This window comes from Triticum aestivum, chromosome 4D, assembly GCF_018294505.1.
Source record: "Triticum aestivum cultivar Chinese Spring chromosome 4D, IWGSC CS RefSeq v2.1, whole genome shotgun sequence".
NCBI lineage: Eukaryota > Viridiplantae > Streptophyta > Magnoliopsida > Poales > Poaceae > Triticum > Triticum aestivum.
In genome coordinates this window covers 395,309,252-395,336,705 of record NC_057805.1, presented here as the reverse complement: position 1 = coordinate 395,336,705, position 27,454 = coordinate 395,309,252, and the positions used below count along the sequence as shown (strand labels likewise).

Genomic DNA, 27,454 nt, shown 5'->3' with positions numbered 1-27,454 from the left:
ATGAAGATTTTCCTGAAATTATGGAGATGACATCATCCTTTTGTATGGCGGGTTATGAGTGTTCTTTAGAACTGAGATGGCAGAGAGCTGAGGAGAAGACTCGCCAAGTTGAAGGATTGAAGATTGACATGAACAAGTTCAAAACAATCTGGGGCCTAATGTTGGGGATATGACCCCGCGGTATAACCCGCCCTCATAGGGTTGGGTCAGATCATTGGCTGCTTATGAATTTGGGCCTTAGATAGGCCAAGATGATCAAGACACAAGGCCAGAAGGGCGGATCACAGAATGGGTCGGATTAGGGCCCGAAGCCAGAAGGCGGCCCAGAGGTGTAAGTCATCGTATGATGACTTGTCTTATAAGGCAAGGCGACTTAGAGTAGGACTCAATCACGGGTCATAACCCGGCCCGGACTCTTGTAAGCTGGAGGTCTCAACATGTATATAAAGGTGAGCCCCTGGCGTTGAATATGACAGGTTATAATCAATCGATGGCTAGGTCAAGCGAATCCGCTCCCTTGTAATCGATACTCAAGCAATAAGAAACAAGAGCAGGAGTACGCTTTTACCTCCACCGTGAGGGGCCGAACCTGGCTAAACTCGTGTCTCTCGTCCCGCTCAACCCTGAAAAGTTAATCACCGTCGCAATGGCCTCGCACCTAAGTCCTTTCACTAGGACATCTATCATGACAAAACCACGACACATAGGTCGTGTGATTCTTTAACACGGTCACTAAAGTCAAACTGTTGAGCTGGCTAAGGAATCTTTGATTTGACATGACAGACTTGGATATCGCATACCGACAGTTATGAGCATATACATTTGGACAAGCAGGTTGGGTTGACATGAGGTCCTTACGGAATAGAGTAGACCTCTTCGGTGTATATTCATGGTGATCGGTATGGAATCAGACTGTCTTGGGTATCCATACCATGTTGTTCATGCAACAATTATCATACCTCTATTGACAGTCTTGCTCCTTCATTGTTGTTCTCTTTTTCTGAATCTTTTTCTGAAAGAGCTAGGCCATATAAATTCTTCGTGTGACCACACGTGTTGTCAGCTGCAACATTCTGGTAATCATACCTTATCCTTGTTCATGTCCCGTGTTATAGGATATATACCAGGTCCACATGTTCTTCTATGAAGCTCATGGTTGTTTTCAACCATGCAAGATAGTGCAAAGGGTTAATGATATCACTTTGTCAGGCATGAGGAGGTTGGCCTTGACAACCACTGCCAAGATTGTTGTCCCAATGTTATCTTACTTCATAGTTTATTAGTCCTTACATCACACTGAGGTGTATAACTGGCTTTCGTCCTCTTACATAACTCATGTGGTTGTTGGATTCTCACCATGCTTGCATCATCGTACGAGTGACTTGCATGACCTTGGTAGCATGCTCACAATATCTATGGAAGTATGTGTAGCTAAGCATTTGATTCCCGAGGCAGACACTTGTGTCCTGGCGAGCTCGTGTTTCTGACCAAAAGGTTGTGGGATTGACTCTTGAGATGCACTACCAACTCACTATGTAATTACTTGTACCAATGTTGCCAACTGTTTGTAGTGTCGTACTGACGAAGATTGGATAGCTTATGTTGGAAGCTATCGCGAGTACCATGCAAAAGAAGACTGGATAGCTTATGATCGAAGCTTTTGCCGGGATAGTGTGATGGGTAGCGTACCTCAGAAGCTTTTCCTCTGGTTGCTTACTAAGGAAGGTTTGGTGGCTTATGCCGGAAGCTTCTCTTCGGTTGCTTACTGAAGAAGACCGAGTATCTTACACTGGAAGCTATCCATATGTCATACTGAGGAAGACTGAGGAGCCTTGTAGCGTAAGCTTCTCTGGTAGCGTGCGGAGGAAGACTTGATTACTTTACACCAGAAGCTTCTCTTTGTGATATGCGGACTGAATGCCATATATATACCCTTGATATTCCTGTTGTGGGTCACCTTTGACTGAGAATATAATGTTGGTCTTGCACACAACTTGTCTTCATGTTGGTTTAATCATTACTGATGTGAAGATTGCCCACTAATGTAGACTTGAGATCGATAATCAACCCAGGATATCATTTGCATTCAGACCAGACATTCCCAATACAATGCAGTCGGCTGAGAATTCCATAATGTTTAGCTGAGCTCCCAAATATTTGAAATCCTCATTGATTCTTCAAGTCCGGTGGCGGTTGATGAGCAACTTTCAGAAGGGGAAATAAGGTAACACTGAAGGCCCAAAGAAAGAAGCAAAAGAAAAGACTCAAACAAAAGCACACAAGGCATCAAGATTACACACAAGCAACATCACATTTTACTACTATTCATAGCAACATGCATGCCTACTTAAGCACATAAATCTCGCGGAAACTCCGGTACGACGATCTAACATGTTGTGGTGGTGTGCACGAAGGTGGATCCACGTGTGGAGAGGTTGGTGCAAACAGAGCTACACCAAGTGCTGGCTTAAAACCGGTTGCACCTTGACTGGCTCGGCGATGAGGACGTACTCGGTGATCATGTAGCAGGACACAGATGTCACGACCACATCATCATCAAGCGGACAGAAGGAAACCGTACTCGTCCAGGGAAGGGATGATAGAGTAGGATAGAGGTGGAAAATAGGGTCTACTGGCATTGCCCTTTCCTAGTAACAAAGACCAGTAAGAGTTGCCAAAACATCGAGTGGCAAGATTCGGGGCAGAAGTATGTCTACCACCGAAGCGATAGGTGGGGTGGAAGAAAATATATTGGCGTGATACCTGGGCGCAAAACCTGGCAAGTGTTTGACACCACTTGGTACCTCGGTATCACTCCGCTGGGACAGAGATGATGCCAAACACCGAAGAGCAGGTATGCAAAGCTGGAGGGTGCATGTAGTGGATTGAAACCGATGCCATCTACACTCCCAAGATCAATAGTTAGTGACAAGATAATAAGTATATATGCGTGCTATGTAACAAACAAATGCAACAACCAAATGCAGTGAACCGACTAGACTCTGCACTATCAGTTTCTAACGCTTGCGCTGACTAGGGCATCCTACAGCCAGACCTGCTCTGATACCAAAGCCTGTGGCACCCCAGCTCAGAGGAACCGGAACACCCTGTATTCCATCCCAGAGATCAAGTCTTCTAGAATATGGCACTGCTTGGCATAGAACAGAACAACTCTTATTGCAAATAATATGGGTACAAGGGTTCAGATATTACAAAGGTTTACATCAGCACGACTGTGCTATGCCTGCTAAGGTAGCTCTATGCTAGCAGTGAAACAACTCGTAGCAGAGGAATAACAACTAGCAGCGGAACAGCGACGACGGTGATGGACTCCACTCCACAGGGACTCTAGCTAGGACACGTCCTAGCTCGCAGACTTGGGATCCTCGACAAACAATCAATCAAAGCATTATCTGCAATCTGGCATGACACGCCAGGTGAGTACTTTGAATTTACTCGCAAGCTCACAGCAACCAAAAGCAATCAAGAGAAACCATAGCATGGCAATTACAGGTTAATTATTGATGATGAACATGATACTACTAGAACAACATGAGAGTGAACATGGCATGTTCATGTTAATCATGATATGAACATGATGATACTAGAACTAGCATGCAGGGGAGTCGACATTTTAGGTCTCATGGACCAACTTACACATCTTGGAGGTTATATCATAACCACCATAGGTATCAATCTTACCATCGTGATCATCACACGATCACCTCATGGTCAACCAACATCGGTATCAATGACACGATCATGATCATTAGATATCCACCAAGAGCTCGACCTTTATCCGTGATCATCGCATGACCACATAAAGAAACCAACTTCTTTCCTCATGGGACCGGGGTTGTTTATTATTCAGGTTATTATTACCATTAACCCATAGTGTGACCTACTACAAACTGTGTCCATGACTGAGGACGCGACTATCGATAGATTATACACTCTGCAGAGGTTAGTAAATTGTACCCACACTATGGAACTCATGGCCTCGTGCTCCCATTCGGGTGGACCAACGACGATCAAACAAAACCAACCTATTGCATGTCACTCTCCCGAACCTGTGACATCCGCCACCTTTGTGGTTGCCACCGTAGTGGCAAAACTAAACATAACCGTCCCAAATGGGGACATCGGTATACCATTCAACTCGGGCACACAAGGCTATGGCCGCCTACCTGATTAGGGTAGCACGCACACATAACCTTGCCTAGTTGGAGGCACCGACAAGAGGCATGGTAATAGATCGAATTAGGGCCTCCCCATCCAGGCAAGTGTGGCTACACTGGTGAGCTCAATTCGGCGGCACCATGACTCGGCCAATAGATTGTTCAGGTTCAATTAATGTCAGGTTTAACTTGAATGGTGATGAGCTGAGTCATAACAGAATAACATGAACAATGCGTATGAGTATGATATCAACATAAACATGGATGGGCAACATAATCATTTAACATATGCCTCTTAATGTCAACAATAATAAATCATTAGTTTACTGAATGCAAAAAAGCATGGCATAATGATGATCTGAATCTCACAAGTATTTTCATAACGAACCATAACAATTCATATGAGCATATCATTATCACTAGCATATGAAATGATTACAAGAATTGAACATGATAATAATAACATTAGCAAATAATCATTTAACTAACTATATGTGAATGAAGAAGGCATAAGAATGAGCATGTATTTGCAAGCATTCACATAGCATTTACAAAAAAATTAAATGAGCAAACAATTATTTAAACATTCAAGTGAAAACCATGGCTATTGCAAGGCCATCATGCAAGTGGCTGATGTGGCTTGCATGGGGTTGATGGAATCACCGGGAAGAAGTGCAAGAATCTCGCGGAAATTTTTGCCGAAAATGTTTCTCTCTCGAAAGGGGCTGAATAAGGGCAAGGGAAAATGGTCATTTTCAGAGTGTGACAACATCTTGAAAATGGTACCAACGGAACGGGCTCGACGAATAGAGAACGTGGGATTTTTTTCGAGAGTACGCCAATGGCGTAGCATATTTTTATAGAAGGTAGAAAGCATATTTACAAGAAGTGTAATACGAATGCGCACAAACGGGGCACATAGAACACCACTCCAACAACTAGGAAACACACCTAAGCTAATTCCTCACAAAACGTTGTAGACCACCAACACCGCCATCTGCTTGCCTCCACTCGGCTACTTCTCCTAGAATCATAGTGGCAAGATCCCTAGCCTCCTTTTGTTGGTCAACTCTATTGAAGGCCCAAGCATTACATTGATTCCAAAGAGCCCACATGACCGCAATGAACAAAGTGTCAAACCCTCGCTTGTCAGCCTTGTGGAAGTGTCTTCTCTCTCTCAACCACCATTCAAGTGTCGTATCCGATTGAAGTCGGTCATGCACGTTGATGTGGATCGTGTCCCAAATGAGGAACCATACCTCATGAGCATAGCCGCATCTCGACAAGATGTGATCAACGTTGTCCTCATCTTGCAAACACATGTAACAGGCGGATGGCTCGTCCTGCAAGCCATGCCGGGCACGCCGATCAGAGGTCCATAGCCTATACTGCATCGCCAGCCAAGCGAAGATCTTGCACTTGAGCGGCGCCCCAGCTTCTCCACACACGCGCGCCCATAGGCGACCTCGGTAGTCCAGAGCACAAACTGGCATATATCCCGCTAGCAGAGTACTGTCCAGACGGGGTGCACGTCCAAGTAAACTCGTCATGTTGCTCCTGGTTTATGTCCACTATGGTGATCGCATGGCAAAGGTGAACAAGCTGCATTTGGGCCATGAAAGAGGCGACCTGGCAGTCCTCCCTCAATCTATCATTGATCAGTGCTTGTTGCACCGTCCATCTGTTGGCCACCCGCGCATGGATCGTGTCTTGCAGCAGAGGGGCGATATCCGTGACTATAAATCCATGTATCCACCGATCTCGCCAAAAAAGGAGCCCGTCTCCCACACCAACATCGATATGTACAAGGCTGTCAAAGAGCTCCCGCGTGTCTTGATCCTCGATCATATGCAATCCCTGCCAAGGACTGTTTGGCTCGATGCGCTTTAGCCACTCCCACCGGACTCTCAGTGCCAATGCTTGCCAGTTCAAGTTCTTGATGCCTAAGCCTCCATAGCATTTGGGTCGGCAGATTGTGTCCCAAGCAACTAGACATTGACCACCATTCACCTTATCCTTTCCATCCCAAAAGAACGATCTCATCCACTTGTTAATTTCCTCAAACACCCAAGCTTGTCAACTACTGGCAACGCCTCGCCGGTGGATGGGGGTGGGGCAGGCCGGGAGTGGCGGCTGCCGCCAATGACTACCCGATAGGTGGTAACGCTGGTGGGGTCTCCAATGACAGTTTGACACAGGCTATCCGTCAGAAGCTCTGCTTATGACCGGTTAGTGAGAGATGTGGGTCCGGTAGAAGATTCTGGGAGGAGGACCGAGAGGATTTTGAACGCACAAGGCGGCAACGACAGAGCTGTGCACGGGAACAACGCGCCGCGCGCGAGGGACGAGGTGACAGAGGGGCATGGGGCTCTGGTATTCACCAACCCCGTTGAGACAGATGGCCAGAGGGGACTGGACGACCATCACCCCACCAACGGCGCGACGGAGGCTGAGATCAGGCAGATGCCTACCATGTGCCCATCGGGAGCTAGGATGCGACAGCTCTCCCCACATCGGATCCCACAGAACACATGTGAGACAAGGTCGGCTCCACAGCCAATCATGCAGGAGGATCAGAATACCCCCACCACCGTGTGCATCCCAAATGATCTGGTGGGCCAGAGCGTGCCCCTGGGCGGACAGCCAGCCACGGAGCGGGACAGTGGAGAGACGGCCCCACCCCAGAGTGTGACAGCACCAGCCAAGAGTGTGTAGGAGGTGGTGGGTCCTGCCGGGGCACCTGATGGGAATCATGCCCATGTACCATGCAGGGACGTGAGCACACTCCTGCTTTTGGGCCCGGTACTCCATTCCGGTGCTGCACCTGCTGAGCGCGCGAGTATAGCAGGCTTGGCGCTGCCCGGTACTGATAGTTTGGATGCTGCTCTGGAAGTGGATCATGTGGGAAGCGGCACGGAGACGGGGCATGTAGAACCTGATGGCGCGGTTACATCCCTGGAGGTGGGCTTGGTAACTACCCATGGCCGTGATGAGGACGCGGTGGAGGGCATGACTGCCCAGGAGACGGATGCTTTGTCAAATTGAAGACCTTCTGCTCAAATATCATCAAGAATCTTGCGCCCCCGCTTCTCAAAGAGGTGGAAGCCTCCAAGTTAAGGTTGGATGTCACGCCTTTCACGCCAAAGCGCACCACCAGGGCCGCAAAGAAGAGCATCGCGTCCAGCCATACTAAGGAGAATCTTGCGGAGAACGTGTTGTTGCATGCACTAGGACTGGTCCCAGACGACCTAACTGTGGATGATGGAGTGGTACAAGAGCTCAAGGCGCTGGTTGATTCACCGCTAAAAGAACAACACGTCCGGATTATTGCTAGCCTTTTTGGCAAGACCATTCCAGCGGCTGAGGCATTGCACGCGAGCAATGCGGTGGTGGTCTGCACCAACTAGGCGCTTGCCCCCGGTGTTGGTGTGCTCTATCCTCCATGGATATGCACCCACAAGTAATTTGCTGGAATGTTAGGGGTCTTAACAATCCAGCTAAGTGTAAGGCCGTTCGTGATTTTGTTAGCATGGTGAAGGTGAACTTGGAGTGTCTACAGCAGACGAAACTAGAACATCCCCGCTGAAGACAAGCAAAACCATGAAGACAACGGGCACCACCAAACACATCTACATCTCAAAGAAAACCCCAACAAGAACATCCCCGCTGAAAACAACGGGCACCACCAAACACATGGTATGACAAGCCAAACCATGAGGACAGTCCAAGAAACCGAGTACCATTAGAAAAACACATACGCATTTCACATGGCACCACACTTCTTGCCCTTGCTCGTGAGAAACTTCCCTGCCTTCTTGATTTTGTCCCTTGCTAGTAGCCTTCTCCATCGGTAGGCAAGCAATCAAGTTGCCAGATTCAGGGCTAGCCACCTTCAAACTGGCGAGCATGTCACAAATCTCTTTCGGGGAGAGAGCCTCGGAATGCGATGCAAACACACCTACTACAATAACCTCGTCGCCCACATACACCAGACGTCGAATGGTCATAGATGAGTGGGCGACAACGGCATCCAAACCACCACGGTCTACAAAGTCGAGAGGTTGGCTGGGATCCCACAACGGTGATGAGGGGGTCGTGGGCACTGCCAAGGCCCCAAGGAGCTCATCTCTCTCAGGAGCACCATCTATAGAGGCTAAGTGAGCTCCCAATATAGCTCCTGCAGCTCAAGCATAATCTGCAATACTGGAGGCACAACCTTGATGATGACCCCACCACACTGTATTGTATTTGTACGGACCTAGCATACCGTTACATTGCAAGACAAACATAGTTCAGTTTTCCTCAAGACATTTCCATTACCGTCGTATTCAAATTTTATTATTGTTTGCTTTACGACTTTTGAACCCCATGCCTCTATTACCGCTTGCCTCCGTGCCTGGCTGCCTCCCACCATTCCTAACCACAACCACTCGCTGACAAACCGTAATCCACCCCCGGAGATGGAGACAATGTTATCACGCATAGCACGCATCGTGAGGAATTTGACGTCTTTGGGACGGTCAAATATTAGTAGTATGTTGGTACTCCCTGTGGTCCTTTGTAGTCTGCATATAAGTTTTGTCCAAAGTCAAAGTATCTATATTTTCCTTTCAAAAAAATATCTCTACTTTGACCAAACATATAGAAAAAAGTATTAATATTCACAATGCCAAATCAATATTGCCACTATCACACACAACACGCATCGCAAGGAATTTGACGTCAGCGCTCAGACGCTCATCGACCAAAATTTGGGACGGCCCAAATATTACTATTATATATTGATATATCCATACATGCCATGCAACGGCAATCAATCACCCCGGCTGAAGGAGCATGTAGGTGGCAGGCGCTTTTCAGTTGCCATCATGCTCTCCCTGGCATATTGAAAAATCGATCGCCTCCCTTTTCATCTTGACCTTGTCGAAGGGGATGATGATTGAGATAGTAACAATCGTCTCGCAATTAACTATGGCGATAACCACCCGTGTGGCTGGTCGCGCGCCACACCGCCGTTGCGCAAATCCGGGGCCGATGCTGCTTAAGACACACACAATTGCTAGGAACCAAGGTGAAATCCCGTGCAAAATCCCGTGGCCGGAGTCAGCCTACCACGTGACGGCCGCGGCAAATCAGACGGTTCCAGCAGCTAAATTCTGCGAGACGAAAGCGCCGCGCGGCGCCACCATCCCCATCGTTCGTCCTCCAGAGAGCATTGCGAGAGAAGCCGCCCACGCTGATCGTTTTGGGTGGCTATATATCTGTCTGTCCCGGCGGCAAAGCTGGCGCCCCGAAAACACAGGCGGTCGCGGGCACGGCAACGTGCAGTCGCCTTCTTTTTGCCTTGTTTTTGTGCAGGAGGGCCGAGGAGGGGAAACGGCGGCCCAAGTAACGCCTCGCCTTCGTCGTCTGCCTCGCATTCCCATAGTCCTCAAAGCAGGCAAGCAGCCACCGGAGACGGCATCAAGTGGTTGCAGAAGGCAGGGCATAGCATGGGGGGCAGAAGGTGGCAGCTGGATGCTGCCGCTGTGATCTTCAGGCTCCTACTTCTACACGGCGCCTTCCTCTTCCAGTTGGCAAGTAAGCTCCCGCTCCCAGCGCCGTTCAGTAATTCGCTCAGTAGTTACTTAAGCTGTATGCGCATATGTTCAGCATATGCTTGCTCTTCTTGAGAACAATTTTCGCATTTTAGAACAAATTTTGCCAAAACAAGTAGTGCTATTTACACACTACACGTGGCAAGTCACTGAACCTTCTTCAGGTTAAGGAAATGGTGATGGCACAGCTATGCTAACCTAAAGTGGCTCGGATCTCGGATCTCATAACATCTTGCCTTTTTACTCATCAGATCAAATGAACTTTCCCCAACGGTAGAGAAATACAAGAAGGGGGGATAATTAGAGTTCCTCCTTCATCATATTTCCCGACGCCCAGATAGAGAAAGGAGTCACTTTTGGGTACGCTGTCAAAGACGATGCCCGATAAAAATCATGATCCCGACCGACCGTGGTGCAGAACGGAGCACGGCACCTTAACTGCACTACATTAGTAGTACTGCTGTATGCATCAGGGGAAGCTGATGTGCTGAAAGTAAGTGATAATGTGAGTAGCTCCTAAGCAACCTCACATGCACGTTGCGTTGGCTAGATTGGCACGACGTGACTTTGACCGCTGTCCGAACCGGTTGGTCATCATGGAATCTAGTGGTACAGGTATCAAATTATGAATACTTGCGTATCAACAAGGCACCTAACAACTGCATGCCTGAGTATTTGACAGATCATGGTGCCCAAACAGTCCAAGACTGTCAACGGTGTGTACCGTTGCTAGCTAGCATACGAATATTTGCATGCATGTGGCCCAACAATACAAAATTCTGATATAGTATGTATAGAATTACAGACATGCTCTGGCTCGTTTGCATGCCAAGAATTTGATGCATACACGTGCAGTTTTTTTATAGTTGTGACAGCATTTTTGCATCTGCTTGACATCAAACAGGCACATGTTATGCAAATATGCACGGAATTAACTTCATTTTATGCACTCTAATTCGCCACTTGCACTTGTTCGATGTACACAGCGTCGCAGTCGTTCATCGGAGTAAACTACGGGACGATCGCGGACAACCTGCCGCCCGCGGCGTCTACGGCCAGCCTGCTCACGTCGACGTCCATCGGCAAGCTCCGCCTCTACGAGCCCCAACCGGACCTCGTCGCCGCGCTCGCGGGGTCCAACATCTCCATCCTCCTCGGCGTCCCCAACTCCGACGTCCCGAGCCTCGCCGCCTCCCCGGCCGCCGCGGCGTCGTGGGCGGCCGCGAACATCCCGACCACGGTGTCCGTCTCCGCCATCTCCGTCGGCAACGAGCTGCTCAACTCCGGCGACCCCACGCTCGCGCCCCAGCTCCTCCCCGCCATGCAGAACCTCCTGGCCGCGCTCCCCGCCGGCTCGACCACCAAGGTTTCCACGGTGCACTCGATGGCGGTGCTGGCGGCGTCGGACCCGCCGTCCTCCGGCGCGTTCCACCCGGACCTCGCCGGGAGCCTGGACCCGGTGCTGGACTTCCTGCGGCAGAACGGCTCGCCGTTCATGATCAACCCGTACCCGTACTTCGCGTACGCGTCCGACACGCGGGACGAGACGCTGGCCTTCTGCCTGTTCCAGCCCAACCCGGGCCGCGTGGACGCCGCGTCGGGGCTGACCTACATGAACATGTTCGACGCGCAGCTCGACGCCGTCCGGGCGGCGCTGGACGGCAAGGGGTACGCGGGCGTGGACATCGTCATCGCCGAGACCGGGTGGCCGTACAGGGGGGACGCCGACGAGGCCGGCGCCACGCCAGACAACGCCAGGGCGTACAACGGCAACCTCGTGGCGCACCTCAGGTCGCAGGTGGGCACGCCGCGGACGCCCGGCAGGTCGGTGGACACGTACCTCTTCGCGCTCTACGACGAGGACCTCAAGCCCGGGCCCGTGTCGGAGCGGTCGTTCGGGCTGTACCAGGCCGACCTCACGGCCAACTACGACATCGGGCTCGCCAAAGGCAGCGCCAGCCCCAGCACGTCCGGCCAGATCGGCATCACCGCAGCTCCGGCGCAGGTGCTCGCTTCGGCCTAGCCTGCGGCTTTTGTTCAATGGAATGGACGGCGCTGACGCTCTTCGACTATTTTGCAGGGTGCGCCGCAGGCAACGAGGGGGGCGACGCCGGCGGGGTACTGTGTGACGACGGGCAGCGTGCCGGGGGGCACGCAGCAGGTGCAGCAGCAGAGCAGCTCGTGCTACGTCCCGGGAACAGCAGCATCGCCGAGAGCTGACGCCGGCGTGCCGCTTCTTGTCTTGTTTGGTGTTTTGCTGGGCCTGGCAATGGTGGCCGAAAGTAGATGATCGTTTTCTGAATGGAACTCGCATGACTTTTGGAACGCGACCGTTGTCTTTGTGCATAAGAATTCACCGGTCGAGGACAAAGAAAAATGGCCAAACTTGCACATGAACGATCGACGAACTAATCAGCCACCTTGCATCTCTCTACCCTTAGTTAGAAGTACAAAAAATACCCATGTTGTGCTTCATCTACAAAGCTCAAGCTACTACCTATGATTAGTGTATGAACAATTTGTCTAAGCAACCACCGTCGAATTTTCCTTGCGTGCTTCAGCAAAACGCAAAATGTCGCAGCCAGCAACAAGACGTTTTCTCCTTGGGTATGGCTGAGTGCTCCCTATGCAGGAGCTAGACGATCGTGCTGTTTTTGTAACCTATCTTATCGTGCAATTATGCGAACATTCTTCTGGGTCACTACTGAAAAATTCTGGCATCATCATGATTCAAGTTTGTTCCAGAGATACAAAGCTCTTCTGATGATTTGGTCTGCCGACGATCCTTCTGCATACGCCTCCAAAGCTCGCAACAGATTTATGAATTTGGCTCCATCATCCTGGAAAGCAGGATAGCAGCGTAAGCAGGAAGCACAAAATCAACAGAATCTAGTTGTATTAACGATATATGATGCCTATGGCTTGACTCGCCTTTGGCTTCTGGAATACGAGGTCGGGGGTCTTAAAAGGAACCATGTATGATGGAAGGTCACAACGTAATATGGCCTACAACAAGAGTAACCTCGATCAAAAGAGTTCAGTTGAGGGATGATCTCATCTCTTAGCAGGCTAATATACAAAAGATGGTGGAATTCGGTATTCATGAAAGATGGTTAGGAAGAAAAATTACCAGGCTTTTGCAGAGTAATGCCTGTTCCGATTGAGAGATCAAAGCCTGTAAAGGACCACAGTCAGCACAGCTTCTCAACCTTTTCCTTACGAGAAAAGTAGGGAAGAACTCTACTGGAATAAATTACTCGAGCATTTGGGAGACCATAAGTTGACATACTTTCCGGAGAAAATGCAATCAATAATCAAGAAGATGGTAACATATTAAAAAGTTCAGATGCCATTTTTGCATTGTTGCAGTCTGCAAGATTAGAATGGTCTGTTCTTACCTGTTTGATTCGCTGGTCCTCGACTTCATCCACTGATCTCAACAAGTTCTCCAACGAACCTATTCAAATTCCAACGAAAGGACAATTTTCAGTCAAGGTTTCGGATAATGCCGTTCCATACTTTCAAAAACTCAAAACATCAAATATATTGTAACAACATCACTCGTGAATTAGTAATGGAACATCAGTCATCTTTAACTCTGTGTACAAAACCTCCTTTCAAATTGTGTACCTAGCTCAATCAGTCAATAAACTAAAACAAACATTAAAGCAACAATCGTCCTCCAGTGATCGATAGTTTGATACATACTCCCTCCGTATCAAAATATAAGACGTTTTTTTACAGTCATGTTGTCAAAAAACGTCTTGTATTTTGATACAGAGGGAGTATCTAATAAGCACTCAGGAAAAAAAATAGTTTGATAAAAAATGAACATACCAAACTTAGTTATTAGTTTTACTGCATTAACATCTCCAATTCCTTCAACTCCTGAAAAAACAAAATGACCAGTCATACAATGTCACAGTCAGCAGGCCCCGTAATGAAAGATAGGTCATGAATTTAAATTGCATGAATGCATGGTCTTCTGTGTGTGTGTGTGTGTTGGGGGGGGGGGGGGGGGGGTCTCGGACGACTCACCAAAGCACGAAAGCCAGTTAGAAAATGGATTCCTATTTGAAGAGTGCCTAACCGCATGGATAAGCTCACATTAACCCGTCAATTTTGGATCACAAATGGTGCAGCTGCAAGGTAGAGGCAGAGCATGGAGCATCGTCGCAGCCATGGACTCCAATGTAGGGGGCACTTCTTGCTTTCTTTGGTTGCAAGGAGAAGGGTGACAACAACACAACAACGTGTCTCAGGCTAACTTGGCTACCAAAAGCAGCCACCTCACCCACAGGCCAAACAGTCCAGAAACCTTCTAACCCATGCAACACACTTAACCAACTGCCCAAATTAGGAAGTTTCTGCCTGTTTTTTCTCTCCGTACTCAAGTTTTTTATGCATTTGTAGGGTAGAAAGAGATCTACCATGCTTTCATATACAGTTGGGCCGGCTTGTCATGCCAACCCACCAGGAACAAGTTTTGTTGACGCCTAACTAAAGTGGTACAAGATACAACAGCAACAGAAGCAATACCTGGTATATTATCAGCTTTGTCGCCTGAAAGTGCAACAACATCAACAAACTGTGATGGCTTTAATGCTCCATATCTCTTCACGAAATCTTCGACTCCAAATGAAACCATCCTGTTTGTTCAGAAAAAATGCAACCTCCAGTATGTTAAAATCATGAAAATGAACTATTTAGACATTTCCGGCGACACTTTCAGAAGGTAAAAAACAATCACACTGACCCAGAACCACGTGGAGAAATCCTCAGCAAACGTAGAGAAGGTGATAAAATTTGGAAGAAATCTTTATCAGGGGAGACAACACGGACCTTCAAAAGAGGCCAGGCATATTGAAAAAGAAAGACGTTAGCAATAGATAACAACCAGAGTACACAAGATATCGAATCCATCAGACTTTAGCAATATCAAATTTATATCAGCTAATTTCACTTCTTGCACTGTCGGTACAAAACCAAGAAATGCTGAGATAGCCCTTAACTCCAGCCATTGTCTAGTTGTATCAAGTAAAAGTGGTAGGAACAATTGTTTATTATTCCATTGTTACCGGAAATCCAGTCAACATTCCAAAAAAGAATCCAGTGCATGTAATCATGAAGAAAAATATGACAAAACAAAGTATTAGAGGAATGATTCATGACGAAGTATTTTTTACCTTGTAGCCTGCAGACACACTGTTGACAGCTAGTGTACCAATAGCATCATCAGCTTCGACACCTGGAACCTACATTGATAATTTTGACGATCCCATATATCAAAAGAAAACAAAAACATCTTCAAACCAAATATACAACTGCTACTTTTTACCTCGATTACTTTAATTGACATTGCTTTGATAGATGCCTTCAAGTATTGCATGCCCTGAACAATGGTGTCTGGTGTTGAGGTGCGATTGCTCTTATAAGCAGGATATAACATATGTCGAAAAGTCATTCCTAGGAGAACACAAGAAAGACCGTATCATGTTTCTATAGATCTAAATCAGTGGGAAATATTGGAGATAACTGTTAAGAACCAAAAAAAAAACATTGCAAACCAAAATTCAGTTAGTGTTATTTTAATAAATGCAGACCTATATATCAGTAGAGAAGAGAGCAAAATGGGAAAAAATGGACTAGAGTTGAATTGTTTCAGCCCAGAAGACTAGAATAAACAACACATGTCCAGATTTCAGAAGGACCCGCAGCAAATACAAATGAGCCAGAGTTTCCAAATGTACACACCACATGAAGTATAGAAATGAGGTTCTGTCATGTGTACTGGACTCTTCGGACAAATGTGCAGGATTTGTAAAGTGCATAAATAGGAAAAATACAGGAATAAAATTTCATGACATGATGGATCCTACAAAGATTGTGAACACAGCAATTAATAATAGAAGTTGTTTGGTGGCACCACAAGAAAAGCACTAGAGTTCTGAAGACACTGAGTGCATGTCATAGACACAAAGAAAAATTTCCAAGAGGGTCACTGCTTGTTAGCTATCATATAGAATTGGAGTGTAGAAAAGCAAATCCATAGTAATTTTTGAGGGCTCATTCCTTCAAACAAAATGGTGCTTTCTATGGATGTCCCACAAGATTCTTTCAATCCAACGGGGCAAAGAAAGGAGGATTAGACAGAGAACAAGAACACTCCCTTATAGAATGAAAAAACTGGCATTCATGAGATGAAGCCTTAAACATTGTATTCTACAAATCATATTTTATCACTCTTATTGTTTTACGCTTGTTTTGATCCAGGCCATCTTTTGCAAAAAAAAGAAAAAATTGGATCTGCCTAGAAAGTGAGATGCACCAAGATGAGGAAGCCTCAGATTACCATCTCCCATGATCCCCATTAAGTTCTTGAGTTTATCTTACTCTTACCTTTTGCCATGTGACATTCTTTGGATGGCATGGCTGTATAATGACCATATGGGACTCCTGAAAAGAAAAGTTTGGCCACTTATTTATAACTAAGAACTATAACGAGATGTGTCTGAATTCGCATAGCAAGGGTATTGGGGTTCTTTTCACAAACTATAGTAAACAAGGGGGGATGAAGAAATCCAAACAGAAAGACTAACCCTGCAAAGCCGCATAATATAGATATTAATTTGAAATTGCACCAAACATGTTAAGTTGAGTTACATAGACTAATATGGTAACAGTAAGTCGGTAATATTTGTTTGAATTTGCACCATTGCACCCCCCCCCCCCCCCCCCCCGGGTGCAGAGATACAAATCATTCATGGATCGCCGATGTCAAAAGAAAGTGAGGAAAATAACACTTTGTTTGGTTCGAGAACTAAAAGAAAACCAGATAAGAGTATTAAATCATGAGCACGAACGATCATCTATGGGAGAACGCTACATGTCAGGAAAGGTGAACTTGGAGAGGACATTACATGTCCAAATATAAATAGAAAGATGTTCAAATACAAATAGTAATTTAAGACAAATGCTTAAAGGAAACAAAATTTGGAGTTAATATTTTGTGTTGAAAACTATGCAAATTGACATTATATGAAGTGGATGTGCATTCAAGAATGATAGCAATGATTTGATTAAAGGAATTTTTCCAAGAGTAAAGATTAAAAAGAATGAGCTAGGGCAATTCTCCGAAGGAGACAGGCACAGAGCTCACCATCATGGTCAAACACCATCTGCAAATAAGTTTAAAGCAACATAAGTGGTCAGAAGGCTAAGAGGAAAACAAATAAAAGTAAAGAAAACACATAAAAAAACATTGTAAATTCTGTAATGATGTATCACAGCTCAGTATTTACAGCTTAGTTTGGAAAGTGCCAAATGATTATTAAAGGCCAAATGTTGAAATAATAAGTATATTACAAATGTGCAGGTTATCTACAGTTGGCCCCTAAATTTTTTATTCCATTGAGGATTAGACTAAGTATGTTAGACTAAACATGCGCACTTAAATTGATAAGCAGTTACCAATGAACAAAGCTCATGCATATAGATCACCAAGATGTAGTTTTTCAATGAAAATGCAAAAATAAATAAGCACTGCCAGTAGAATCCATGCAAGAACAAAATGACATACCGCAACATGAGACGGAAGGAACTCCAACATGTCAAGAAGCTGCAGAGAAAACTTGACAAATTACAAATCACAACAAAGGATCATGAACTTTATTAGTTAGGCAACTATTACAAAGGAAACAGTTCTACAATGTCAATGTAAAGTTTGGTACATGAAAAAGCATGGGGGCAAAAGGTTAATCCATCATTAATGATTGTACAGAGAGAGTATTGAATATTTTCTTCAAAGCCATAGTAAACAACATATTGACACATTCTCTATGGACCCAGAAGGGACTAATATCAACTGAGGATAAACTTTTGTAGTTAATAAACATCACAACTCTGAAATAGGCAGATATGTACAGAATATTGTCTTTTCCCAAAACTCGTCCCTATAATGGTAAAAAATGCCTACTGGAAAAAACTTGATAAGAAAAACATCCTATTATCTGTCACTATAGTTCATTAACTAAACGTCATATGAAGACAAGCATGGTGGAATAAATATTGCACTGACCATCCAGTACAATGTGCCATTGACCAAAAACATATCTTAAACTCCAAAAAGTTTCTCAACTTTCCTCACCTTCCATATTTTTTTCACTTCTCCCTGGTTCCTACTTGTTGGATTAGTAGTGCCCAGTGGATGGTGAGAAAATTGTTTATAAAGAGAGAAAAATACAATCATGGACCGTATTCACTACATGAATAAAAGTACAAATAAAGAAACAGAACTGCCCTAGAAGATTGTGTTTCACACAAACTCTACATGACACAACCCATAACTGCAACACCCGTTATATACAAATTTAAGTTTATTAACATTGAGGATCTCATTTCAAAGCTACAAATAAGTACTACTCACCAGTGACAGAGCTTTGAATATAGTTAAAACCCAATCCCCATTGCCATCAGCATGTTCCAACTGACCATGTTGCAGCTGTGCTACATCCATGGAAAAAGAATAGATGAGGTGTAGATTACAACACTGAAAACGAGCAATAGGAAAGAGTAAATTTCTCAAACAGGTTTAATGTATGACAAACTAAGATATTTAAGAACAAATTTGACAGATTGATCAGACTACTCTGTAGTTTTGTATTACAATTGGTCTCTAAATCTGTACTATGGACATTGGTTAGGAGTTTCTATCCAAGCATAGCACACAGTTCAACCAGATAGACGGATTAGAAGGTTGCACATTACAGGATAAACAATACAGCAGCTGGACAGCTAAACCGTCAGTCTCTGAAAACGATGCACATAGGGTGGGTAATGAAATAGAAAAAAGGTCCCATGTCATGTTGTTATGGACTCGAGATTGCATGTGTGGAAGCATGTAATATTTCTTTTGCCAGTGTCTATGATAACGACAGAATTCTGCTATACTTCAATTATCATATTAAAGTAGACCTAAGTCCAACAATTCCATGTCTAAGTTGAGTTCCAACATTTGCTTTGCCAGAACAAGTGCTGACTTAAATACATGTTACAAGACAACTTACCAAGCGTATGAAACGAAATGTCTTGAGGATCACAAAGAGGTGACTGTCACGACATTCCGTTTCTAGACATAAACTTACCGTAACAACTAGAAAAAAGGCAAAGCAAAATGACAAGATGTACCAATAATGAGTGCAAGAGGAAAACACTGACCTAATATCTTGTAGTAGGATCTGTACATCACTGAGGTTCCATCAACAAGCATGATTCTGCTCTTTGAAGGATCAGCAGGAGCGACATTCTCACCAGGATTCGTTAATATGGTCGATACACCTGAGGGCAAGCTGTCATCATACAACGGAATCCGGGGGGCGTGATCCACTGACGGTCCTTGAAAACTCTCGACTGAATCAGTGACTGGCAAGACTGACTGCCCCGAGAAACCCTAATGTGTCAGAGACAAAATAGGAGAAGTAATTGATTGGTATTCGCATTAGAAAACATTAAGGTCATGAACCACATGAATCACTCTCATTTTGAGTCGAAAAAGGGTTGAGCGATCCAACTTGCAATGCAACTACACGAAGGTGCTCCGCTGAACAAGAAGAAACTTTATCCAGAGGCAATGTGGTACAGGTAGCAATGAAATGGTCGCCGAAGCTTCGCCGATTTTACTAGGGCTAGTTAATGCGGCATTCCCCTATTTTTTTTTCTCTCTCTACGGGCCCTCTCCAGCTCCAATCTGTCGAACCGTGCGAGGAGGAGGGCGTCGGGTACCAGAGAAGGGGGCGCAGAACACGTACCTTTCGGGAGACGGCGAGCGGCAACTGGAGGGGCCGCGCGGCGGCGCGGAAGAGGAGGCGCGGCACCGCGGCAGCACGGAAGCAGCAGCACGCCATCGACGGACCGGGTGCCCGCAGCGCTCCTGTCGCGGGCGGCGGGGGAGGACTGTGCCAGCCGGCGGGCCGTGGGCAAGGAGTTTTGGAGGCGGTTCCCCTTGGGCTGCACAACCACGGAAGTTGGAAGAGGAGCAAATGGCGTGGCGGCCGCCAAGACCGTGGGAATAGGCTTGGCTGTGTTGCTCCTAAATTTACCAGATATCACTGAAATATTTGCTTTCACAAATCCATTGTCGTCCAGCCCGGTTAGGATATCTGGCTTTCGCCCAGGCGACCCGGGTTCAAATCCCGGCAATGGAAACTTTTTTGCCTGTAGATTTTTTGCTCTCGGGCTCCATAAAGCCTGAATTTTCCAAAAATCAACTTTTTAAGTTCCTAAAAAAACTAACATAAATACACAAGCATTTATAGATGCATACTAGATGTGTGTGAAATTTCATGACAAAGTACATTTTGATGTGAGCTGTACAAAAAGAGAAAATCATGTACACTTTCATAGTGAAAAGTACATGTGCTAGCATAAAAAAGTATTTTTCACCATGAAACTTTACAGAGTAGTGTACATCCATATGTATTTGTGTGTTTTCTCTCAGAATTTTTTTTAACTTGTTTTTTTAAGTTTCCAAAGTAAAGGCTCCATGAGCTCGTGCTCCATTAGCAATTTCCGCGCAAGCATGCATAGCATTTGTGTATAGTGGTGAGAGATTCGACTAGCAGATTAGCCCACACATTTTACAGAAGCAAGCATGCATATCAATACACCATAACATATTTTATTTGAGACGAAAGCATGCTCAGAAATTAACTGTGCAGTGAACGGCTGAACGCAATGGGTACAAGATACACTTCTGACTTCTGAGCAGCAGTACGCAGGAAGCCAAGAGCATTCTGTAAACACCGACGCATCAACAGGTACAGTACAATTTTCTCACAAAACTGAAAACTATTTTCTTTCTGACATGATACTGAAGACTATTTACCGGCTCTACACAAGTTTCGGCAGGGGCAGAGGCCGCCATCCGTTTTACCCACTGGCAACAATCTCATGGATCTTGTCGCTGACTTCGGGGTCATCTGACCTTACCGCCAGCTTCATTGCCACTTCCTTGGGCCCGCTTAGTCCCAATGATAACCTGACAAGAACCTTGACGCCCCCTATATACACTCCAGAAAGCAGGCAAACATGCGATCTTGCATTGCTTGGTACAACCTCAGTGCCCTGCAAACACGAGTAACCATTGTAGTCAACTTTCAGTTTTTCAGAAGTTTTCGGGCGTTTAGTTCACAAACCCAAGATGACCCTACAAAGAAGTTTGGCCAATCTGAATAATCGTGCTTGCCCATGATTTCGCCAATGTTGGTTAGGGAATAAACTAGAGTGGGCAAAGGGGTGAGGGCATGCCAAAACATTGGCAACCATAGAAAAAGATCATTTTTTCCATAACCAAAAAGATTAGTACGGCAGATTTTGGTCGTGAACAAAACATAAATGTAGCATATAGATTCCAATGTAGCATATTTAGTTTAATTGAATGTTGCATGCCACTGCCAAGTATGTCGATTAGTCAATTATTCTGTCCCGTCCCATCCCATAATGGTGGAAGAACAGGAACAGCAACATAAATATAGAATGCATAAGGCACCACACAATGTATGTAAATTCTTGGGTTCAGTTGTGATGATGCTTGAAGAAACAGCTAAGGATGAATAGGAAAACAGGCAAGTTATTTGACCAATATTAGTTTAAACTTTAAAGAACTGGAAGCTCACCTCACACGGTTGCATGCCAAGGATACTAGTGACAGCACTCACGGCCTCAGCCAAGCTCTCTCTAGCCCCGAGTCCATACTCATCCACACGCTCACTTTCTGGGTCCATATTCTCCCAGGCATTCCTAAAGTTAGAAACTGCGACCCTCAGCATATAATCAGCTGAAACAATTTCAAGGTCTTCTAGTTGGTATTCATCCTCCACACCATCTTCATCAGCTTCCCCTGAAGATGTGTCAACCTGACAACAATAAACAACATTAACTCAAAGAACAACAAAATAGTGCCTACCTTGGTTGAGGTTAAATTTCATTATGTTAATACTTCATTTATGGACAATGACTTATAACACTTGTAGGTTGCAAGTCCAGAACACTTTATAATATAATAATTCCGAATTTATTTTAAAAACTTTGAAAAATGTCATTTCCATTGGCATTTTTCAAAGTCTGCAGTGACATTTTTAAAAGTTTGCAAAAATTGCAGTGGCATTTTTCAAAGTTTGGAAATTGCAGTAGCATTAAGTGCAACATGCAGTAAACAGGACTATCCAGGTACAGTACAACATTGTTTAACTGGTGTGACGAAGAACAGTTGACCTCAGTGAGTAAAAGTCCCTACTCTGAACAATAGAACCTATCCTAGGTAAGCGTCGGTAATCAAACATATTGCTCGATTGTTATTTACTTTCACTTAATGTGCTCTAGAGAATAACAGGTAGTGTGTTGTGGTACAAAGTGACATCATCATTTTTTACTCTTTAGCTGGATTTGCTGGAGAAATGATGTTCTAAATGGCGCCTGCTTAATTTCATGACGGTGCAACTTTAAAAGTTCTAGCTATAGATGTTGAAAATGTGCTGGATGCAGTATTTTTGGGGAGGATCAAACAATCAGTTCACAGGAAGCACCCTAATAACATGGGACTAACAAGTCTATCATGAGACACGAGCTTCTGATCCACAAACTCTATTCAAATTATAAGGCATAGCTTGAGTGGGGCAGTAAAAAGAAGTACCAGTTGGTGATACGGTGAGCTTGGAAGTTACTGAACCATTGCGTAATCATAAGTACTAGTAGAATAACAAATGTAAGTACCTGACTAGAAAGATATGTGAATTCACAGTCTTCAATGAATTCGCAAAGATGCAGAAGACCAATTTCTTTCGCGTCTGGTATCGCGCCGATCAGGGTAACTATAGAATCAACTATGGCCTTTTTATACTCAAAGCCCCCTTCTTCTCTCAAACTGTTACTTAAGAAAATCATCCTAGAGAAGAAAAAATAGTTAAAATATTGGACTATGAATGCAACTAAAAATAGTCAAAAGAAAAGACAGACATAAATGTTATATCAATGAATCAACACCAATTAATCTCTTACATACATTGAACGATACTTCAGTGGGAACTTCAGGCAAAGAGATCGTATAGCTTCAATGACAACTATCTTGAATTCATCTGATATGTCAGACATGAAACTGGTAATTTGTTTCATGAGGCGATCCACACTTGATTCATTGCCAGTTTTAAGAAGTGTAGTGATTGCCAGGGTCGCTATACTCCTGTTCTGGTCTGACATCAGACTCTCCAAGTCAACATTGCAGTTTGTCACTGCCAAAGGGCGTGTTATAGCAACCTGACAATAGGCAAATCAAGATATGGACAGAAGATAATATTAAAAATGTACAAGGACACATGACAACATGTCTGCATATAAGAGCTTGATAAACATGCATTAATTACCTTATTGAGTGTTCGGACAGCTGCAAATCGAAGCACGGGTTTGGATGAGCTCAAAAATAACTGTAACACGGTAATCGCTGGTGCTAATTCACGACTTGTCACATCCATCTCTGTTATTTTCCTCGCAGCCTCTAAAATCACCATTTCTGCTTTATGTCTGAGACATGATTCCAGATAATCAAAAAATGGGCGATCACCACTTTGGGTGTTGCTTGACTCACGTATTACCTACCAAATTGCAACTTCTTTTTTAGCATTTATTTACTTATTCTGCAAGAGTCCAGTACAAGTAAATATAGGTTACCTGGCTCGTGTAACGAATCAGAAGACATTGTGCAAGGGGTGAGCGCACTGACCCCCTAGTCAAACTAGAGACGAGCTTGCTAACAGCCAAACGGTCATTCTGTCTGGTCTGCAAGTTGGGGAGAAATTAACTGAATACCAAATGTCTCGGCAGAAACTATCATCCTACTGTTTTTTTACTCACTAACAATGCAGCTTACTAAAATATACAGTATCTAATTTCTACACCACTATACATTTTTGGAGATGTTAAAATGGAATAGAATGATGATTGCAATATTAGCACAGTATAAAGTCGTCACATGAGCAGAACATTGCTACAAAATATTTGGTTCCACAGAAGTCAAAAATACCACAGAACTGGAAATAGTTAAAGCTGTTAGCCCTCAAGCTTTGTTTATCCATTAACTTTCTGTTATAAATGGGCCGTTATCAGACAACTGATATACGTGGTGCTGGCATCGGCTGGTACACAAGTTAGCAACCCATGACAAGCTGGTAAGCCAGACATGACCTATTATAACTTAGTAAAAAGTGTACTGCCCAGTATATGACCTGACCTGACAGTGTCCTGTACTGAAACTATAAGCTATCAAGTAAACCTGGATGCAGGGACTGGTAACCTACATTTCTAAGCACAGCGACTACAGCCAGCTTCCCTGATACACAGGTTCAAGTCAACAGTTACATGTCAACCACAATACTTAGCTCATATGCAGAAAGGTAGTTCACTCTTCAGTTCTATCAAAAACATATGAAAGGACAAATACTAAACATATGAACCCGTGTACAAATAAGCATTCTACCTATTGCACTGTTATAGCTCTATAGCTTGTCCTCTTATTCCCGAACACAATTTATACCTGGTGAAGAAGAGCAAGGCCATGAAATTGCACAAGTGCAGCTCTTGATTGCACAGCTTCCTGCACTTCGTTGCTCCATCTTTTCACGATTTCTGGATTTGCCTATACATAAAAATATTTTTTGAAGTATCTTCAAACAAGGAACAAGAAAATTGTATAGAACTGGTATATCAGTACCTGAAGCAGGTGGATACCACTAACAAGAGCAGCACTAGCAACCACAGGATTTTTGTCTACAATAGCTTGCTTCAAGTATCTCTCGATTTGAGTAAGGAGGTTGCCGTCAATTATTCTACAGAGAACTCTAATTGCATTGGCACGGTACATATCTGTCTTACTGTTCATATCTTTCATCAATGAGCTTGTGACTATGAAAACCTGTTGCAGATACAAAATTCAAACAACTAAGAATAGTAAGACATGAAATAAACAAAACTAAATTTGTGCATCAGAAACAGCATTCACCTCGTCTGATGATGGAGAAAGCTCTTTGATCATCAAATACACCAGCCTCCTGAGACCAGCATCATTGGACTGGAATAACTTAGTAACTGCAAAGAAAACTTCTGTGGCCTCAACCTGCAACATAACATATCCATCAGAAATCAAAACAAGATCAAAATCACAATGCTCTTTTAAAAAGAATCATATTGCAATGGGATCACTCTTTTGATCTCCCAGATTGATACCATGGCTTGCATCAGCGGATGTTAAATTTTTAAATCAATATATTAGTAACTAGCTCATGCATATGTTCACTTCCATACCTTTGTAAATGACTCTCCTTGATTAATTAAATATAATAGCTTGGTGATAACCTGCAAAATCCAAGACAAATATCAAGCAAACGGTCAAAGCACCCAAGAGAAGACGGGCAAATATATACAGCTCAATGTACTACCAAAAGGGTGTGAAATTTGAGTGACTGTAAGCAACACTTACTTGCGAGCATCGTCTGGCATCAAGCTGGGGGTCATGGAAAGCACGTGCCTCCTGCAGAACAGCCCCCTTCTCAATCCCGAAAAATGGTGAGTACTCGACTGCAAAAGCTTACACACGGTTAATAAACATGTCATAAGCTGAAAGCAGTTTGTTACACTGAGCGTGATCTAGGAGCATAAGAGATAGAACCCTTCCAACAGAAGATCAAACAGAAACTCAGGGTCAAAACCACTGTTCATTTCAAAGCCCCAAAAACTAAAGAGTTCTAAGAGAATCGTAACTTCACACATCCAGACACCTTTGACAAATATCACAGGATCTAATGCAAAACCATCTAAAGCTACAGTCCCTAAGCCCAACATCCGGAACAATCAGAAGTGCCTGTGTTTAAAAGGTCTAGGCTGGAATGGATAAAAAAAACTGAACACAATTTGATCGAAACATGATCATGAGTAGAAAATTTCATGGGCTAGAAACAGAGATATCTTGAACAAAGGAATTTGTTTGTTTTTCTGCAACAAGTAAAACCACATTGTGTTCTCAAGATTTTCAAGCGATAAACTGAATTGCTACAGCCAAAATGCATAAAAACTTATGATGCAAAATTTAAAATTCGTATTTATTGATTGACTAGCACGGGCTTTGTGCTGGACAAATGTTTGAGTGGAGTCACATGATGCTCTGAGGAGGAAAAAGGGACAGCAAACATGCACTAAAGGTCCATTTAACACAGAACTACCTGACGATATATGACCAGAAACACAAGCAATTCACTGTTTTCACGTCCTGCCAGCTATAAAAATTGTCTACAGCACAGATAACCGATGTCCTTATAAATCACTAATCAGATATAAGCCCTAGTTGCAACATCAACCAACTGATTCATGCAGGAAACATAGAAACCAGTTGTATAGAAGATGGTATGCTCTGAAGCGAATGAAGACACATCTAACCAGCTCGTGAGATCATATCACCAAAAGCATGCATATCCTGTCAATCTAATTGGCCAAACAAAAATATTGTAAGCTAAGGAGCGCATCCACAAACAACGTTTGCGCAAACACAATGGTACGTGGCCGAACTGGTTCCGGCAGCAAGCGCCACCGGAATCTCAGTCAATCGCCAGAAATGGTCGCTGCTGCTAGTAGGAGCACGAACCAAAAGGCAAGGTACGCCGTAACCAACTGCCCTATGAGGTGCAATTGGTGCAGATCCACCTAAATCCGAGCTCTACAGCCCCAATTCTGAACTAAAATCCCGCAAACCACCGCCCCGAGGCCACATCTCCCACCAGCGGGGCGTCGTCAAACAAGGCCGCACGGCCAACGCCACCAACAGCAACATCGCGCGCGCGACACACTACACGAGATCCGCCGCGAGATCGCGCCAGATCCGGCATTCCCATGGGCCGTGGCGTCCCCTCCGGATCGCATCACGGGCTTCACAGCCGAGCCGAGGCAGCAGGCCAGGGTAGGCAGGGGAGCGCGAGGAGGAGGCGCTGGTGGGGTTTAGCGAGGGAGAAGGAGACTAACTGTCGGAGTCGTCGTCATCCTTCTTCATGTAGGGCTGCGCCATCTCCGGGTCGGTGAGGTCGCCGGCGAGGGAGCGAGGCATGCGACGCTTTGGTGGTGGAGCGGGGTGGCGGGTGGGCTTTGTGTCCTTGGGGCTTCGACCGGACGGAGCTTTTCTCGCCCGGATCCTACGCAAGCTCGGCCGTGCGGCGGTGGACTGGTGGTGGGCGCGGGACGGTGGGGTGGGGTGGTGGGGATCGGCCGATCGGGACTCCTGGGACGAGGCTCACGCTCTCTCTGGTCAGTGGTTTGTTACGCGCCCTTTTTGCACTTCGGTCCCTCTGTGTCGGGTGGCCGTGCTTTGTCAGATGTTGGACTCGAATTTCGTTACGAGGTCCAATCGCAGCACGGCCCAACTTTGCAGTGGAATTTTATAGAGAAATACATTTGGACAGAAAGATTTTCGTAGAATCCTAAAAAAAAAGATTTTCGTAGAAATACAGTAGAATTTTCGGTTCATATTTCTTTTACAAATGTCTTTTATTCAATAAAACGAGACCACTAAAAATCTATGAATTGCTTTTCTACACGTCAATCTTAATATGATACTCCCTCTGTCCGGGTTTATTGGGTCCCTTCGTATTT

The 27,454-nt window shown here is 44.8% G+C and overlaps 3 protein-coding genes and 1 non-coding gene across 6 annotated transcripts; 2 read left to right on the top strand and 2 right to left on the bottom strand.

The window, feature by feature from the left end:
- The first annotated feature begins 9,308 nt into the window (after positions 1 to 9,308).
- On the top strand, positions 9,309 to 12,290 carry LOC123098151 (glucan endo-1,3-beta-glucosidase 7). The gene is made up of 3 exons (XM_044520050.1): positions 9,309 to 9,758; positions 10,762 to 11,780; positions 11,856 to 12,290. Exons 1-3 carry the CDS (start codon positions 9,671 to 9,673, stop codon positions 12,063 to 12,065), a joined length of 1,317 nt encoding a protein of 438 aa, XP_044375985.1. The 5' UTR covers positions 9,309 to 9,670; the 3' UTR covers positions 12,066 to 12,290.
- On the bottom strand, positions 12,175 to 19,877 carry LOC123098152 (DNA polymerase I). Of its 3 annotated transcripts, none has more exons than XM_044520053.1 (15): positions 19,582 to 19,877; positions 18,992 to 19,208; positions 18,201 to 18,280; positions 17,355 to 17,393; positions 16,935 to 16,953; positions 16,175 to 16,231; positions 15,114 to 15,241; positions 14,962 to 15,030; positions 14,532 to 14,617; positions 14,315 to 14,424; positions 13,613 to 13,663; positions 13,174 to 13,232; positions 12,906 to 12,950; positions 12,707 to 12,781; positions 12,175 to 12,615 (listed from the first exon to the last, which is right to left on the bottom strand). In XM_044520053.1, the coding sequence occupies exons 1-15, from the start codon at positions 19,675 to 19,677 to the stop codon at positions 12,499 to 12,501; spliced, it is 1,248 nt and encodes a 415-aa protein (XP_044375988.1). In that variant the 5' UTR covers positions 19,678 to 19,877; the 3' UTR covers positions 12,175 to 12,498. The 3 variants fall into 3 exon arrangements, with proteins under 3 accessions (XP_044375988.1, XP_044375987.1, XP_044375989.1); XM_044520052.1 differs by having other exon boundaries at positions 18,992 to 19,223; positions 19,582 to 19,864; XM_044520054.1 differs by lacking the exon at positions 16,175 to 16,231 and having other exon boundaries at positions 18,992 to 19,223; positions 19,582 to 19,864.
- A 26-nt stretch (positions 19,878 to 19,903) lies between these two features.
- Positions 19,904 to 19,977, top strand: TRNAE-UUC (transfer RNA glutamic acid (anticodon UUC)). The gene has a single exon. It is a non-coding gene; the product is annotated as a tRNA-Glu (tRNA).
- A 453-nt stretch (positions 19,978 to 20,430) lies between these two features.
- On the bottom strand, positions 20,431 to 27,106 carry LOC123098150 (coatomer subunit gamma-1). The gene is made up of 12 exons (XM_044520049.1): positions 26,831 to 27,106; positions 25,299 to 25,396; positions 25,124 to 25,174; positions 24,822 to 24,935; positions 24,534 to 24,734; positions 24,357 to 24,458; positions 23,495 to 23,602; positions 23,191 to 23,418; positions 22,833 to 23,083; positions 22,544 to 22,715; positions 21,448 to 21,687; positions 20,431 to 20,896 (listed from the first exon to the last, which is right to left on the bottom strand). The coding sequence occupies exons 1-12, from the start codon at positions 26,910 to 26,912 to the stop codon at positions 20,702 to 20,704; spliced, it is 1,842 nt and encodes a 613-aa protein (XP_044375984.1). The 5' UTR covers positions 26,913 to 27,106; the 3' UTR covers positions 20,431 to 20,701.
- Positions 27,107 to 27,454: the final 348 nt, after the last annotated feature.